We start from the raw sequence: 18,881 nt of genomic DNA on the forward strand, positions 1-18,881 counted from the left end.
ACATCAGCACAGTAGTATTTCTTTAATTGAAATATTTGACTGCAAATTCTGTATAGCAAGTGAAAGCCTTTGTGGCTAAACTATAATTTCTCCAATTCAGTATTTATGACTAAGGTTGCTGGTTGTAAATTTAGAACTGCAGGATTGACAGTCACTGTCATTACTCCAAATAAAATGCATCAAGATGAGGCAGAGGGCTGTCATTGCCCTACTGTAAGTGGGAGAGATTCAGGATTTCATTCTTTCTCCCTTCCCTCCCCACTTTTAGTGTTAGGGTGAAAGTCGGTGAATCCTGTAATGACAGCTTGATTTCATACAGTGGCTTTACTTCGTATTTGTGATTCAGTCTCATCTTCTGTAGTCTCTCAAAAAAGTAAATGCAAATCGTGGCCTTAAATTACTAATTGTTTGCAAGTTATCCACTCCGGTTTGGTTTAAAGTTAGCATGATTATTTGAAATAGTATCGTGTTCGGTAGGTCTGGGTACAGCTCCTATTGAGTAATACTGGTTTTATCTTTTTAAAGAGACATTTGTATTTTTTTTTTGAAACTTTTTATATCTTTGAATTCTATAAATTATGTTCCCAGACTTGTTAAGTATTAGAACTGCCATGCAGACAAGCCTGCTTACAACTTTCTGAGGTTTTGAGTAAAACTGCATCAGAGTATTTGGCTGTATTTGGTAGTTTGGAGTGGTTGTCTTCAATATTTAATTATTTTTGTCAGGCAGCATTTATCCGTATACAGCAGTGTTGAACATTCTGGAAAATGCCTAATTAGCTTTGGAGGTGGGGTAAATGCATACTATTGGGTTGCCTGGATGTGGCTTGGAGGGATTATGGGTCAGTAAATGCCCAAGAGCTGTTAGGGACAGCTACAAGAAGTGGTACCCGCTCTTGGCAATAAAAAGCAACCATATCCACTGTTTGCTTTCACTTTTGCCCTACATGCCCTATCAGTACAACTCTACCTGTGGTTAGAAGGTATAAAATCCGCACAGCTTATATGTATTATTGCATGCCTGTCATAAAAGTTAGTATTGTAGAATGTGCAATGTACAGTATCTTTCATACAGAAAAAACTTCAAAGAAGGTATCAAAGAAAGGACAGAAGGACATTCAAAGTGATAAAGGACAGAAAGCAAAAGCCATATAGTAACCCAGCAGTCAATTTTGGCATGACACGCACTTCTTGCTGTCTTAGGCTGATCACTAACACACTATTTATGGCCTGGGGAATGCTGTGGATAAAGGAGTTCTCTCTGGTTTGATTTCAGTTGTGTGATTTAGCCATTGCCTTCCATAGGAGGCATTGGGGATCTGTCACCACCCTTGGGATTTACATCATGGTCTGTACGTTCCTGGAGCCATTACACGTGGTGAAAAGCAGTCAGTGTCTCGTGTCTGTTTGGCCAGCATCATGTGACAGATGGTGTTGGTCCAGTGTCTGATGGAAGGGGTTGGCACCTGCACAAGAAACCCCACAATGACAATTAATCTACAAAATGCTTGTGTCGCCTCATGCAACAGTTCTAACAGAGGTCACCTGTGAGCCCAAATTTCCTTCCTCTGCTGGTACCACATTGTGGCAGTGACTGGTCAACAAAGATGAGGCTGATAGTTGCAGATTTGAAATAAGACTCTGAGGCTTTTCAGGGCAGGCTCAATGTGTGTTTTGTGGGCAGTGCAGGGAAGCACACAGAGCTGAGGCCTTTGCTTCACTCTGGCATGTAGAAATGTGAAAACTGGTTACACTAGCTGTTGGTGTAAGCAACTCTGCTGCTGGCTTCTGTGGTTTTATTGCAGGTAAACCTCATAGTACTAGGTATTTATTTTAAAATCATCAAAGTTGGACAGTGGTTGGAAAACTGTCATAAAGACAGGGTTTTTTCAGCTCTCAGAGGATGTAAAGAAAAACTTGAAAAGACGAACTGAATGAACAGCAAAGACTCAGGAATAAATACCTTCTTCAGAATGTATTTTAAAAAACAAATACCATGGTAAAAAAAAACCTGTTCTTACCAGAAATATAAGGTGCTCAGCAACTGGCCACAAACATCATGGGATTTGCAAACGTGTGGCTATAATTTGTATATGATTGTAGGATTTTGATGAGTAACTGCAAGGGAGGTGAAGCTCTGCAGACCTCACTTCTGCATGAGGGAAATATTTTCAGATTTCTATGTTTCTAAAGTAAAAGTTAATTTTGGCTGTTCTGTATCTGTTCTTGAAAAGGTTATAGAGAAGCATGACTTTGGATCGTTACTCAGCAGTGCTTTAAAGGAAAAAAAACATTACTGAAGTAGAATAGGAAATTAAACGATCCTTTTAAAAAAAATGCATAACTGTTCTCACGAAACATTGCATCAGCTCTGCTGGAGTGCCCAGGACGGTTAACCATAGCCTGTTCCTATAGGATTTGTCACGGATTAACGAAGTATAAGCAAACATGATAAGCAGAGACCATCATCCATTTTTCAAATACAGGTATATAACAGATTCATGTGTTTCTTTTCACAGACTTCCTTATATCATCACTATTCAACAGACAGAGGCCTGGACAGGCCCTCTAGGTAAGAAATACAATATATGATTTTCATATACAGCCTGAGGGTTTTTTCTGTCACCTGAAACCATCAGATGTTCCAGAGTGTCACATTTTAACATTCGCCTTATGAGCTGACAAAAGAGAGATGCATGAAGAGGGTGTTTGTATTTTAATACTGAAGTGTAAATTTTACCTTCATTTTACAAGGATTTACTCTTTATATTCAAAATAAGCCGTGCTCTGTTGTGTGTCTTTCCACTAGCAACCCTGAGTTTCTGTCTCAACTGTAGCAATCTGTCATTTAACCTTACTGTCTCCAGCACTTTCGTTGTTTCCCAAACCGTGCTACCTCATTTGTTCTTATTCTCTTTTTCCTATCTTTGCGCTGAATTTATAGTATCAAAAGTAGTCTTAAAACCTTGATGCATTTATGTCAAAGCCTTCACTATTAAAAGGTCATAGCAGTTTTGTATAAAACTCTAAAACAATCAGGTGAAGAAGAAATTCAGCTTTTCTCGGTGAAATGTGCTATAAGATGCCTGAGACCAGTGCTTCTCCCCTTTACATGTTTTTGACGTGTTTATCCTGGTATTGTTTAATCTCTAAACCAATAATACAAGTTTACTTTTTAAATCCTTGAATTCTGACCTCAGACTGCTGCTAATACTGCTTATTTCTGTAGTTCTGCAAGTACTGCAAGTGACTACAGAAAACGAAGGAAGTCAGAACCTACTGTAAGCCATCAGAGGGTGCACAGTGATCAGAACGCAAACAGGCCTAGCCCAGGCCGTACAGATATGCAAGGCCCATATACCACCCTTCGAAAGCCTTTAACTAGCTCATCTCCTTCTTCTCCATCACGAGCAAAAGGTAAGAGAATCATATTTGTTAGTGGAAAATCACTGATGATGTGTTGTACAATGCATTGATAGTAAATGCAACCGTCTGCTGTTACTCAGTGCACTTCTCTGGGAGATTTACTATATGAAGCAACAGCTTTGGACCTTTCAGGAAAAGCTAACTTGTTTATACTTAAGTGTGTAATTTTAAGCTGAAAAGCTGGATTTGTAACAAGAATTTTCCAGTTTCAACTGCTTATTCTAATGAAAGAAAATTAACTAAGTGAAGACTAATATTTATACCACAATCTATAAACCCATAAAGTTGTATTATTCCCACCACTTTCTTATTAGACTGATGTGTTTTTAAAACTGTTTTCACTATCTAAAAAAAGTAAATCAAGACAATTAGCACATAAGATTTGTGCTTCCAGGGTAGTAGACCTTTCAAATCTATAGCTGATGTTGTAGACATTGTCAGTTATCAGGACCTAAATTAATCAAGCAGACATCCATTTTTGATTTTGTAAATCCTTGAAGTATTTAGTACAGCATATACAATCTATTTAGTTTCTTTTTCCATGTAACTCACCACTCTATTACTGTTCTTCAGTGTTCTCACTCTATAGCATTTCTCCCCTGAAAATAGATAACTGAATCAGTTGTTGGTTTGTGGAGTTTTAGCAAGACATAAAGCTTCCATAATAGACAAAGTAATATAGAGAGTAATATTCTATACAATGGGTCTCTTTCTGTTTAAGTTGTTGTTATTCATTGAACTGCTGTATTTCATAGCTATACTAAGCAGCCTATAGCTGTGTTAGGGACTGTTTAGACCTTTGTAAAAGTAGATTCCCACTGAAAAAAAACATAATATCCAGGCTGCAATAGAATGCATCAAAGTAAAGCACTGAGGAATATGAAGAGTGAAGTGATGGAAAAGCAAATGCATTTTAAACCCAGTGGTATAGCAATACTTTTAAAACTCATCCATTTGGTGTACTAAGCCAGACAGTGAAAAGTTAGTAAACTCCATTTACCTGCATTTATCTTTGACTACACCACCTATAATGAGCACTTGCCATGCCATGCCTTAAACACTTCCTGTGCTTGAAAACCCTTCCCTTGAGAACATCTACCACAGCTAATTAAGTTTCGGAAGGTGACCTACCTGCGTCCCTCCGTTCTCCCCCAGCATTATGTTTATTATTGTAGCGTTATTATTATTAAAATGTTATTTTTTCTTATTTCTTACTTGTTAAAGCAGGAGCACACTATAAGCTGTTTGATCAGCATAGTTTTTAAACTCCGTTTCAGTTTCTGATCCAGATTCAGGTTGTTCCAGACAGCAGATTGAGCTGTTTGGCGCATGTGTCCTGAACTGAATGTTGTCTCTTGAGGCCATTTTTGAAAGTTCAGTGCAAGTATGAGAGATCACAGTTCTAAATTTGTCTCGCAATGGCTTCGAGATCCAGCATGCACACACAAATAAATGTCTTAAACTTTGCTTGAAAGTTCGGGCTTTGTTTTGGAAGCCAGTCTAAGGGTTATTGTTTCTTCTACATGTTGGTTAGGTTCAGATACATCTTCCTTTACACCTGTATAGCAGCTCCTCAGCCACTTGGTTCTGCTGTCCTTAAGCTGTAGAAAACACCACTCCCTTCAGTGCTATATTACACAGTGAAAGAGAGGGCTGCCTATGCTACCTGTGAACAACTGGGAGAACTTTCCCATTTGATAGTATATAAAGATTTACCTTAAAAGATTTATCTTAATTATCTTAGGATACACAGGTGCTGCGACCTCTCTGAGCATTATTCAGCTAAAAAATTCTGATCAGTTTTTTTCAGAATGCCCAGATAGAAAAGTCAATATTTGACCTGAGGTCTAGATTTCTTGTTTGGCTTCATCTTTAAATCCTTTGCAGCTGTTATTGTCTGTTGATCTGCTTCAAAATCAGTATTAATGTTTGTTTTCTTATGTTGCTTTGGCAGGGGAGTTGCTGAGGGCATAACACCTCCATAATTATGGTGGTTTGAGCTGGGGTAGATGTTCAGATTAGCATGAGTACATTTTTACTGGTGGAAAATTAATTATTAGCTCTTCTACTCCAGGATGTAGCAACCTGTGTACTGACCTAAGCTGATAGATGCATTGATTGCTGTCTCTTTTCTAATCTTTCTAACACTTACTGATGCTAATTCAAGCTTTCTGAATCTTTTAATTTCTGGCAATGTCTCTTTTTTACCATGCTGCTCTATGGATTATAAAGGTGGGGATATTAGCAAAGTGTATCCATCCCTTTCAAGTTACTCAGTGCACAACCACAACACCTCAAATGAATTAGATTACTGTAGCACTTACAGACAACATTTAGCTGTTCCAAACGATTCAAGAAGGGCAGTCAGCTACAAGAATGGCTGGCAAATGACTCGTCAAAATGCAGAAGTCTGGAGCAGCACAGAAGAAGCTACTTCTCCAAAGAGAAAATCTCGTAGCTATGATGATCTCTTAACAGATGATCACGATAGTTTTCCCGATGCACAGGCCAAGTCTGAAAGCATGGGCTCTCTGTTATGTGAGGACTCCTCCAAAGAAGCGTGCTCAATGAACTGGGCCTCCTCATATGTTGAGGGCCGTGGTAGTAGTAGGTCAAGGGTTCGTCACAGGTCCGCACACGATGCCCCAGGCTTCCTAAAAATGTACAAAAAGATGCACCGCATCAATCGCAAGGACTTGATGAATTCTGAGGTGATTTGTTCTGTGAAGTCCAGAGTACTGCAGTATGAAAAGGAACAGCACAAAGGTATCCTTCAAGGCTGGAGGGGGTCTTCTACTGAAGAGGTGCCCAGAGACATGGTGCCAACCAGAATATCTGAATTTGAAAAATTAATTCAGAAATCAAAATCAATGCCAAACCTAGGCGATGAAATGTTGTCAACTGTTACACTAGAGCCTCCTAAAAATGGCTTGTGTCCACAGAGGCGGTTTTCTATTGAATCCTTGCTGGAAGAAGAAAATCAAGGCAGACATCCCTCTCAGGTACAACGGAGCTACAAGTCTAAGACCCTGGTGCCAATTCATATTGAAGTGACCAGTGATGAGCCACAACGATCACATATGGATTTTTCAGACAGTGATCAAGATGGAGTGGTTTCTGATCTCAGTGACTTTATCCAGATAGAGGGTTCATCCTTTTGTAGTGAAAGTGACTTTGACCACTTCTCCTTCACGTCATCTGAAAGCTTTTATGGATCAGGCCATCACCACCATCACCATCACCACCACCACAGGCACCTCATCAGCTCCTGCAAAGGACGATGCCCAGCATCTTATACACGCTTCACCACCATGCTGAAACATGAAAGGGCTAAACAAGAAACCACTGAAGATCCAAGGAGACAGGAAACAGAATCTGGCCTCTCTAAGATAGCATTCCTAGTCAGTCCAGTGCCTTTCCGGAGGAAAAAAAGCGCAGCTCCTAAAAAACACACTGAAAAGAAAAAATGCAAGTCATCTGTATTTGAAGCACTAGATTCTGCACTTAAAGACATCTGTGACCAAATTAAAGCTGAAAAAAGAAGGGGAAGCTTGCCTGACAACAGTATATTACACAGACTTATTACTGAGCTGCTTCCAGACATTCCAGAACGGAATTCATCTCTTAAAGCTCTAAAAAAGAGTCCCATGCACCAGCCTTTTCATCCACTGCCTCAAGATGGTGCTATCCATTACCCACTGTACCAGAATGATTGTGGAAGATTACCTCTTAGTGCCTCTTTTCCAGACATGGACGCAACTAACAACAATGATAGTGCGCTGTGTTTCCAAGGTGGATTAACTTTCTTCTTCTATCCTTGTGATTTATGTATCTAACCTTACTCCCTGTATTTCCTACCCTTTCTCACTGCATTTTTATTTGTGTCATCTATAAGAAGCTTTCATCCCATAAAATTCTTCATTAAGTCATTTTTACATAGGTGATGAGGATAGATAAATTTGCTGTCTATTCACAAAATACAGTAATCTGGACAACTGGAGTAAAGATGGATTTCAACTAATACATTATTAGTGCTGCATGTTACAAAGTAAGCAATGTGGGGGTTTTTCCCCAAGAAAAAGGACTTATAGAAAGTGAATGCATGCATCGTAAGATGCTGCTCAAACAGAAAACAAATATGCAGATAGCCCTTCCTTATTATTTGAACCAAAATACAAAACAAAACCTGTATCTAAAACATGTTGTATAGTTTTGTTATATGTAGGGGACAAAAATGCTGTTTATTCTGCCAGTATCCTAGAAAGTCAATTCTTTAATTCTTTTTTCATATGAGAATACTAATTCCACTTCTTCATATTACTTGTTGTGAATAGACTGTAAGGTCATTTTAGGAAGTTTCCATTTCCACTGTTCAAAGAATACAATTTCCAGTTTCTGTGGCAGCAAAATCAGTTCTTCTCATAGAATTTTGATGTATCTGTGAAGTTTTGAAAAATTTCCTATCCTCTTAGAAGGGAAATTCTCAATAATCAAAATTTGACTGAAATTACCAGTGTGAGTAGAACATCTAAAAAAGTCTCTGTTGACCGTGATCTAGTTTGGAAGTTACCGCTTTGAGTTCTTTGTGGCTCTGCTTCTCTCTTTTCTCAAAAAAATTGCTTTGAGCTTCAAATGTTCTTAAGTTCAACCTGCAATATTAAAAGAAGCAAACTAGATTCACAGGAGGAGTGCACAAAGGTGTATCCCAGATGATTTAGGCAGTCTTTGGCAAGTCTTTCTCACTTTAAATGGTAACATTTCTGTTAAAAGAATTCTGTTTCTATAGAGATACAGTCCTCTGTGGCAGAGCAGCTTTGAGAATTAAATGACATTACAAAGCTCTGCTTGAACTCACAAATGGATGTAAGAGTGTCTTTAATAGAACAATTATGCAGTATTTGATAAGACCCATCTTTCTTACTTCTCTTTAGTCTCGCATCTTTTTCTGTAACTTTTGCAAATGCCACACCAGTAAGTATGCATTTCAAGGGTAATCAGATTGAAGTTGTTACCATCCTTTCTTAACTAGTTAAAATAGACATATGGAGAACAGATAACTTGATTAAAAATAAAACAGCTATAAAATGCAGTTCAGACTTTAACTGGTCATACTTGAGGCCTGATCATGATTACTCCTGGCAGGCAGTACTATGCAGTAAGACTGAAGTTGTTGGAGATTGTGCTGGTCACATGTCACAGTTGCTAAATCAGAATTTTCCAGTCCTTGAGAATAAGGAAATCCACAGTGCAGAGTAAATGTGGATCCCTAATAGCTTCTGCAGCTATGAAGGAGCCTGGCATAAGGGAAGTGGTACACTCTGTCAGTGTTAATATCCCTAAGGTAGCGTGGAGAATGAGTACAGCAGAATATTACATTGACTTCCATCAGCATCAGTCATGGCTGAGCTTTACTGCTGATGAAGTTTCGTTTTTGCTGAATCTGTGTATGTCTCTTCCAGCCACCATCCACACAGGGACTTCAAGATCGTAGCAAAAAAATCACTGAAAACTATCACTACTGACTGCATAAGGAGCTGTATAAAAATAAAGGAGACTGTTCTTTCTTATGCATTTTCACTCCTTCCCTCCCATGTCCTTCTCTCTCTGCTAGAATGTAAAGAAAAAAAACAAACATGCGTTTGGAGCTATTGTATCTTTAGGTTTATGCAGTGAATATAGATCCTCATTCTCAGACATATGGCATATAAAGAAAGCTGGCCAGAGCTGGAACAGTGGTGTACTTGCTGGTGATATGTTTGCAACAATTGACATAAATAATACAATTATCTCAATTTTTGCCTCTGCTGTATTTATCAATAGCCTCAAGTTTTTGTGGCTTCGCCAAGACCCACTGGAGACCATTTAAGTCTTCCTTCTGTAAGAATCAAACATAATGGATGAAATGCTCTCAATTCTTTTGTTTTTTGGTCCACTTGTACTTTAGAAATTTATGGGCCTGGTAAAAACAGATTTTGTGAATGAAGTCAAAGGAAAACAACCTTCAGTCATAGGTCTCCTCTAGCACGTATCACCTGGGCACTAGGAGACTAAACTAGTAAATCTCGGAAGTCAGGAGGCAGTTCATTTCATTCTCTGGTTTGAAATAATTCCACCATATTTTCATTTCACATTAGCAACTTGCAGAGCTACTGAAACTTGAAAAGATGTGTTCACCATCATGTAATAAACATTGGTAAACTGCTTTAGAGAAAATCTGCCACATAGATTGGTGACTAATGATTTGTGCTCCATATCTTACAACAGAGCTGTTTCCATAAAATAACATCCTTTCAAATTCCCTTGTGCTGCTTAACACATGCCCCTGGTAAAGTAGAAATACATCTTAGATCACTTAGGAGGAAATATTTGTGGGTTTGGTTTTTTTTTTTCCCATTGAAGCATGCTTTAATCGTGTTTTGTGCATGTAATTATGTGTTTATAGTGTTGGCATTCCAAAAGAGCTTCATGGAGCCTGATGGAGTCCCTAGTACTGCTTGTCATGTCTTCCATTTAGGCCAGCAGGGGGCATCCCTTCATACAGTGAAACATTATTTTGCGCTCTTGATCCTCTATCATATTCTTCTGCTGTGGATCAGAGGATGGCCTTTGCTTGACAGTATCTTCATTTTCTTCAAGGATGCACTTTAGCCATCATATCATGTGCTTTTATTTTATTAAATGTAAAATAATACATTTCAATCTCATCACCCCTAAATGAAACCAAGCAGCATCTCAGATTTGAATGTTTCATTTTAGTTTACCATAGTTTCACATAATTTCTGTTTTCAGTAGACCAGGAGTCTCCTGGAAGCTATTCTTCTGCTTTCACTGATGTGGGACGATGTACTCCAAGGGAGAGAAGAGGAAATACAGACAAAGAGGTAGCAAAACAACAATAAATAATGCAGCAATATCCTTCCATGGATATATAAATGGGTAACATACCTTAGACAAGATGTGTGTTGGTTTTAAGACAGTGTAATGATACAGACAAACGGAGCAATTACTTATCATTAGATGGGACCGCATCCTTCTTTTTCATTAAGGAGGTTGATACTTCTTAGAATTTCTTGAAGTATCGAGCTTTGTAAGAAGCTGTTTCTTCTATTGTGCAAAACTTACAAGTGTCTAGTTTTATTCCTCTTATAGAAGAGATGTGAACCCTTACATCATTACAAATAGTATTTCCCAGAAATAGCATAATCAGCTCATTCTAGCCCCTATATGAAAGAGTTTAAAAATACAGCAATCTGTGCAAGTACTTGCAGAGAAAGACTAAATCACTTTACCAGATATCCTCACATAGTCCTGCTCATCACTTCTTGCACCTTCCCCTGAAGTACTGGGTGCTGGTTACCCATCAGAGGCAGTCACTAGATGAGTAAAGCTCTTGGGTCATACCACAGTTTGTGTTTCCAGCACAGCTTTGGAAACAGTCAAGTGTGTCAACCACACAGGTGAGGAGGAGTAGGCTTCTTTTACAGTCTTATTTTTGAAACAAGACTGAGCTTACAGATACTTGGTGATAGAACTTATAAACGTATGAAAGGAATTATATGATGTGATTGCCTGTGATATCAAGGAAGCTGCACAGATATCTTGAGATTACCTCCAGTCCTGTGTTTCTCAGACTGTCTTAAAACTATGAATGTGATTGTAGAAATTTAAAATATTCCTAACCTTTTCCAGCTGTCAGAATATTTTTTCTCTTTCTTATATATACATACATAAAATATCATGCAGTATTTACAGTTGAAATTAGCCTAAGGATAATAAATTTAACAGAAGAGGTATCTAAAGTATTAGGGAATATTAAGCATGTGAATTTCTATTGTACCTAAAGATCCAGCTGCCTACAAATCACATCTGTATTCAGTTAACTTTTTTTTTTTTTTGTAGTTGTCTTAAATGTAAAACTGCAAAGCAGTCTGTATTAAAATCAGGTGTTTTAAAAATGGAAATAGCAGCTAAGTCCCAAACATGTAACTACCTTAAGGAAGGAAGCCGTGTATTTTACTGCCTATTACTGCAAGAACCAGTGTAAGGCACATGTCCTTTACTTTTTGGATCTTGGTTGTAAAACATGAAATATGTTTACTCTACAGTAGTACTACCTGAATGTATTAATCACTTTGCCTACTTTTCAGAAACTGCCAGCTAGAGCTGTATATGACTTTAAAGCTCAGACTTCTAAGTAAGTACTAGACTTTTGTTCATTTAAGAATTCATAATTCAAGAAAAATCTTCCTAGCACTTATGGCAGCTAACTGCTGTTCTATCCAGTTTCAGCAGCCAATACCATGGAAGCAGAGGACCCTGCTTACTGTTACAGTTGCCTGTGCATTATCAAACTGTGTAATAAAAATGCCTTACATTATTATATTCTCCACTGTATTTGTTTGAACACATGAATGACTGTGCATCTTCAGCCCTTTAGAGCATGGGTCCTGAGGGTCACCCACTGAACCCTCTTTCTTTGTTCTGAATTGTACTTAGGTTATACAAGGTACAGTGCTTAAAATATTGTCACAAATAATGTGCTTACCAAAGTTCTGTATGATGCTTCAGCATCTTCCTGTCTGTCTTAACATACTCGGGCTCTCTGAAGGAAGTAACATGTCCAATACCAAAACAGACCCCAGCAGTCCGTAAGAAAAACGGAACTGGGAAACACTGGTTTAGGATATGAGAGAATCAAAATACAGTGCCTGAATTTCATTCTTGCTGTTGTTTAAACACCCTGGATCATCAGAACAATCTTCACTGACACTAGAATTATGTTAGCTGAGAAAACTCAAAACTTAAATTATCAAAGCAGCAGATGAGCTCTTGGAAAAACAGTTTAATAATACAGTGAAGAACTCCCAGGCTAGGATCTGAAAATATTCTTAAATATTTGGATAATTCCCTTTTTTTGTATCCAACATTAAACATATCACAGGCCCTCAGTATCAGAAATGGTGAGAATATAATCCTGTGCTCTTCATGATTCTACACAGTTCTGTTGGAAGAAAAATGCTTACAGCAGAAGCATGCTAAGCTTTCCTGCTGCAAAATGGTAGCAATAGGCCATAGAGACTTGGGACGTATTCTACTGTTTTCCCTACTGATTTCAGAAAGAACACCAGATACCCCTCAGATGCATGTCGTAAAAGCAGAATCTAAACAGGTTATCCAAAAGACACCATACTTGCATGCAGACTCTATATATACTGAGTGCTCTAGAAATAACAGGCACTACTTCCTTGGAATCACAGTGTAAAACAGGCCTACATAACTTACCGATAGTACCTGGGATTCATAAATGTGAATTGTTTCATTTTATATGGTATAATCAACTAGTGAGTGCACTGCAGCTGTGACACTTCAAATGTTCTGTTGTTACATTCCTTTTCAGTTCCAAAGTGCAAAGTTCTCAAACTGTGCTGGTAGAAGAGTTAAATGTAAAGTTGTAAGCATCTGATCTAAATAAATTTGTTACAGAGAGCTGTCCTTTAAGAAAGGAGATACTGTCTATATCCTCAGGAAAATTGATCAAAACTGGTATGAGGGTGAGCACCATGGAAGAGTTGGAATATTCCCTATTTCTTACGTCGAGGTTTGTTCCTTGTTTTAATTCATTGAATTAGTTTGGGTAATAAGGCCACAAACTGCATGAGACTGATGGAAATCTGTGGTGGTTTCTTTTCCCTTAGAAACTTTCTCCCCCAGAAAAAGCACAGCCTGCCAGGCCACCTCCCCCTGCACAGATTGGAGAGATTGGAGAAGCTGTTGCCAAATATAATTTCAGTGCAGACACAAATGTGGAGTTATCACTTAGAAAGGTACATTTTTAGAACTGTTTATCAAAATACTGTTACAGTGTCTTCTGCTAAACAGAATTAATATAAGTAAATGCTGTGCTTTGGTGCACTCTGCATTCAGTATTTGCTGTGCACAAAGCAACATAATGGTAGGAAACTACTAACATAATAGCTTATTGGCTTGCAGTCTTTCACAGCACTGCAGTGAAAAGACTACTTTGTGCTACTTTTTGCTGTTCAGTAAATTAACTTACAATATATCTGCTGATAACTCATTTTTATAATGAATTTCAGGGAGACAGAGTAATTCTTCTTAAGCGAGTTGATCAAAACTGGTATGAAGGTAAAATACCAGGAACCAACAGACAAGGCATCTTCCCTGTTTCCTATGTAGAAGTCATGAAAAAGAATGCATCAAAAAGTCTTGATGACTACCCTGATCCTCCAATACCCCAAAGCTATTCTAGTGACAGAATACATCATTTAGGTTCAACTAAGGTAAGGACATGTTGTTTTAATTTGCTGTCACCGCTACGGTGGGTTTAGAAGGACTTGTAAGGTTTTTTTAATACAATACATGATTTATTCATTGAGTACACTATATTTTCTTTCCTTCACAGGTAGGCTTGCATTACTAACTTGGTGTTAAAATATTTTAATAGCCAAGTGTTTGTCTTACATTCTGCCAGGATTTCTGCTCTTTTCCTCATTAGCTATTACATTATCAAGTAGGGCCAGGAAAAATTTGAGGAGAAAAATAAAAAATAAAAAAAAATCAAGCCAACAGAAAATTTATTTTGGGAATCTTAGACAGGGTGTGAGCATTAAAGATAAGTCTAGCAGACCTTTCATGGTGCAGTGTGAAGCCGTTCCCATGACACATCTATCCCAAAAGCCTGCAGTCCCATAAGCATGCAGAGGTTAAGAGACGGCATTTTGTGTGGGGACAAAGATTGCCAAGACCAGTTATGCTCCTTTCAAAGTAAAAGAGAACCACAAATTCTTTTGTACTATAATGTTTTGCCACTCATACCCAAGAAGGAGGCTGTTGGTAAAACAGAGGTTCTTTGGAGCTGTACAACAACGTGACAAAACTGTTTAATTTAGTAGCAAGACAAATGTCTTCACATTGTCAATGAACTTCATTTCAAACCTTTACAGGTGTAATTTTTGCCACACCAGTGTCTGTCATAGCTTCTAAATTCTTCTCCCTAGTGTATAACCAGCACAAATCACACTACAGGATGCTGCAAAAAGATTTCTGTATTCTGATTTATCATTCACTCATGAGATTTCAGTCACCTGTGTGGGGAACACGAACTCTTTTGTAGCAGTAAAACTAAGTTTCTGCATACAAACTGTGATCAGCATTAATGTATTATCAATAATTTCAAGTACTCAAGATGGAAGCTTCTCTAAATCTTCCTCTTTACCTTCATTGTTTCTCTCTTCAGCATGGGTGGTAGGTTTTGTGTGTAATTGCAAACTTCTTATCCCACTATTAATCTTGCCATTTCAGCTGGGTTTGTCCCCTTTTCAGCTTTAGTATACTGTCATACTAGTGCTCATGTACATGCTTCAGCTTTGAGATAAGCTCCACACTTATTTGCAACTTTGGGGACAGCTACCAAAGATGTCATTTATAGACTACAGTGGCCTCTGAAAATACTGCTTACAACTAAACAGTATTGGCTGGGTTAGTCCTGAAGGTGTTCTGAAGTTTACCATAGTTAGTTATACCACTTTTCCTATTCCGCTGTAGTCTTTTAGCACATATCTCTCCCTGTTGCTAGATCAATTGCACTAAACTTCTCTGGCCTAATAGCAATAAAAATAAGTAAACAAGTCAGGAGCACGCTTTGTTCTCTGTAACTTGTGCAAGACCATCTGTATCTCTAGCTCTCGCGCAGTCTTTAGCCATGGGAAACCAAAAATGGCAGAGTCTCCTCAGCAGCATTATTGACCTTAAAGCCACAGGTTAGAGACCCTTGTTCAAGAGGAAAGATGAGGGGAAAAGACTTGAGCACTGCTTTTAACAGCATACCTCTGTTTAGCAGGCTTCATTGTATCAGTCTATACTATTTACTTTGGTACAAAAGACTGTAACAAAGCTTGGTCTAGCTATACAAAAAAGCTATTTGCCTCAAGAAAACTTGAGCAGAAGGTAAGTAAATTAACCTTCCTATTCTGTGACATTAATTTGAAATTATTTTCCTATTCTAGAACAATACTTAAAGTCTAAATTAGTCCAGCTATCTTAGAGACGTACATCTGATTATTCTGTACAGTTCTAATAATGAGATCAAAGTATTTTTCACTCCATTTTAATTTTGAGGATGGATAGTAACAAAAATGCATTTTCAGTATCTACTGAAGCAATGGATATCTACTGATGCTGTGTACGTATGACTCACCAGTCTCTCATTCTTACCAAAGGATGTTTCTTTTACCAGAAGGATACTTCAATCAATATTATGTAACGGTACTCAAAATATACTGCTGTGTACTGTGCTGTCACTATTTTAAAAGCATTGTTGACTGCCTACATTCAATTAGAATTGAATGTACCTTTCTCAAATGTAGATGTCATTTTGAACTAATAGGGTTACTTCTGAAAAGAAGAGAAAGGAAATGCATTCTGTAGCTGCTCATGCCTTAATAAAAGTATGCAATGTATTCAAGATGTTTCTTAAACATTTACTCAGAGTACTAAGAAAAAGTGCAAACATTAGGTTAATGAGAAAGCACATCAGTTGTTACAGTTTAAAAGAAATACTTACTGATACCGGAAGTGTACTTCTGAAAATGTTAGTCTCAAAATAACCGTAATGGTTTGGAGAAAAGTACATTAATATTAATTGTATGATTTAGTAACCTGTGACAGGCTCACTAACAGAGCACCATAAGTAACATAACTTCAGCAGATCAAATGCAGGTCGCCTCCATGAATGTAATGATTCAGATGTGTCTTAATGTCTGACATTTAAGCCTCAAGCCAGAACCTGATACAGTTTCAGTTTTCAAATGTCTTTCCTGCTGTTCTGATTCATGTAGTAATGATTTCAGGCAGCTGTGCTCACTGAAATGATATCCTATAATCCAGATGATGGTACAAACATTTTTCTTTTCCAGCCTACTCATATCCTAGTTCACTGTCATGCATATTTATTTAAGTTCCCATGTTTTTCTTATTTTTAAAGTTGCCTTCCCAAGCACTGTCCCCACTTCCCAGGCACCTTTCCTCCTCTTGGTCACACATCGATCAAAAGATTCTCCAGGCTGCCACTAGTGACTGGTTTCCAAGAACTGTTGGGTTTTCACCTTCAAATGTATGCATCTTACCTTCTCCACCATTTCCAGACAGTTTTCTTTGTGACTTAGAAGAACTCAGTTCTTTGGCATTAACAACCTCCCAATCTGTAGCGATCTCCCCAGGTAATAGCAGTCACCACTTTAAGGATGATCCCATTATTCCAAATACAGAGGTGTCTCTCAGCTCTCCTACAGCTTTTCCTCTGTCCTTTCTTGTATCTGCCTGTGTCTCATCTTCAGCCAGCTCACCTCATGACATAGCATATACGTATACCAGCAACAATACCAAACCAGGAAAAGATAAGGAATTGAGAGGTATACTTGACTCTTCTTCATTTATTGAAGTACCTAGAGACTTGTCAGATACTACAACAGAAGGTGAACATGTTGGCATTATCTGTAACATCCCTCCACCACAAAAATGTGGCTCCATCTCCACAATGCTAGCTGCCATTCCTGAAAACGAAGAAGAAATCTGCACTGCAGATCTGTCAGTTAATATAGGGGATCAGTCAGAGCCTCAAGAATCAGATGTCTACAGAGAAGCACAAGATACAACAGAAGAACTGACCAGACTCTATATAGAGGAGGAGGAGGATCTGGGACATGATAATTTAGAATTCCCAATAGCAAGTGGAGGAGGCTCCATGGTATGTCATGAAGGATACACTTCACCGAATATCAATAAGGTATTTTAATTTCCAAAAAGCCTGGCTTCTGTGTTCAGTTAGTTAGTGTCATTATTCCCTGCCTCATTTGTGTGGTTGGTTGGTTTTGTTTGTTTGGGTTTTGTTTTTTTTTGTCCAGGTTGAACAGGGCTTTCAGTAACCTGGTCATCTGGAAGGTGTCCCTGCCAATGGCAGTGGGTTGGAACTAGATGATCATTGAGGTCTCTTCCAACTCAAACTATTCTATGATTCTACTTACGTGTTTGTATCATGCACAGTTTTATATTATTGCAGTGTTAGGGGATAATCCCTTCCCAGAAGCAGGCATATACACTATTTTAAGTTCTAGGGTGTACTAGTTCTGCTGGTCCTTTCCCTTCCACCCTTGTAAGCTGCCATCAAACTTCTGATGCAAAAAGCCAGTGAACCATTTTCCTCACTGCCCCATTACATGCCACCCCTTTTGAGTCAGAGCCCCAAGCAAGCAAATGCTCTCAACAGCCTTCAGAGGGGGTGACATGCCACCTGCAGAGACTCAGCCGTTTGTACTTCCCGTGTGTCACTTCACAAGCTGATATATTTATAGGAGATTCTGTGAATGTGACTAATAATAACAGATCAGATTATGTTTGGCAGTAAAACAAACGCTTCCCCCTAAAGCCCTCCTCAGTTCCTCTCTGGGACAGTACAACACTGAATTATCCCAAATGTGTGCTAGCCATTAAATGCCACAATATTGCTGCACAGTTTGTGTGGTTTCTAGGCAAAGTTTTAGAACATATTTTTTCTGTCCCGCACTTATTTCAACAGATAGTTCAGGCAGTTGCTTTGGCTGTCACGTGCAAACATGTAAATCAGATATTCAGGACAATACATTTTAGGCCAATTGCAAAACTAGTTAATTAGAAGGATTTTGCAGGCTGCCTCTACTCTTGCTTGACCTGGAAAACAGGGGAGAAAACTGTAAGAGTAGAGGTGAAATCTACAGCCACAAATGGCAGCTTGTTTTGACTCCTGAGGGAAGGAGCCTTCTTCCAGAAAAGCATATTCACTAATAACAATTAGCATCACACTTCTGGCTGCTCAGGTTAGTTACATGACCCATTATTGAGCATTTTTTCAGGTTAGTTACATGACCTGTTACTGAGCATTTTACATCCTTCACAGCTGGTTTTATAGCACAAATTCTCATTTTTCTCAAACTTTTAAGCCATCTCTACTTACTGAGGGAACATCAGGACACTGTGATCCTTTGAGCCTTTCTTCTAATCTTCCATTTCACGCTGCCAAGGCACCAAATTCTCACTCTGTTCCTACCACATCCCAGTCTACTGCTTCCCTCTCACCTCCTCTCCTTTCTGAACCCTTACATGAGCAGGAGAAAGACTCACCAAAGTTAAAGGTAACTGTACCTCTGGAGTATGGATTGTTGCAAATCCTCATGTGTGTTAAATAACTGCAAGGCTAACACTGAGCTTGATATTTTCAAATGTATTGTTCCCTTTACTAATATTAAACACAGCACATGGAGTATTGTGATAGGCCTTTTTCAAATGAAACTCAAGGTAAAACTATAATCAGTATGATAAAGTGAAATACCTTAAGGAGGTATCAGTGACAGGAAAGCAGAACTCAAGTTAAAGGTCATACCAGGGCATCTGTAACTCTTACT

General features: G+C 38.4%; 1 protein-coding gene across 11 annotated transcripts in view; it reads left to right on the forward strand.

Moving 5' to 3' along the window:
• The window catches only part of SORBS2 (sorbin and SH3 domain containing 2), a 128,062-nt gene that overhangs the window by 97,679 nt on the left and 11,502 nt on the right, over positions 1-18,881 (forward strand). For 4 of the 11 annotated variants that reach the window (XM_061371533.1, XM_061371544.1, XM_061371573.1 and 1 more), the window contains 8 exons: positions 2,520-2,572; positions 3,230-3,417; positions 5,659-7,218; positions 10,219-10,307; positions 11,574-11,620; positions 12,910-13,024; positions 13,122-13,250; positions 13,524-13,727. In XM_061371533.1, coding sequence (XP_061227517.1) covers positions 2,520-2,572; positions 3,230-3,417; positions 5,659-7,218; positions 10,219-10,307; positions 11,574-11,620; positions 12,910-13,024; positions 13,122-13,250; positions 13,524-13,727 — 2,385 coding nt within the window. Of the gene's footprint in view, positions 1-2,519; positions 2,573-3,229; positions 3,418-5,658; positions 7,219-10,215; positions 10,308-11,573; positions 11,621-12,909; positions 13,025-13,121; positions 13,251-13,523; positions 13,728-16,429; positions 17,231-18,500; positions 18,612-18,881 lie in introns of all 11 variants that reach the window. The other 7 variants (XM_061371553.1, XM_061371583.1, XM_061371590.1 and 4 more) reach the window with 4 other exon arrangements.

This window comes from Neopsephotus bourkii, unplaced genomic scaffold (genome assembly GCF_033783945.1).
Source record: "Neopsephotus bourkii isolate Nb327-2 ecotype Australia unplaced genomic scaffold, CSIRO-AGI_Nbou_v1 NB_168, whole genome shotgun sequence".
Classification (NCBI taxonomy): Eukaryota; Metazoa; Chordata; class Aves; order Psittaciformes; family Psittacidae; genus Neopsephotus; species Neopsephotus bourkii.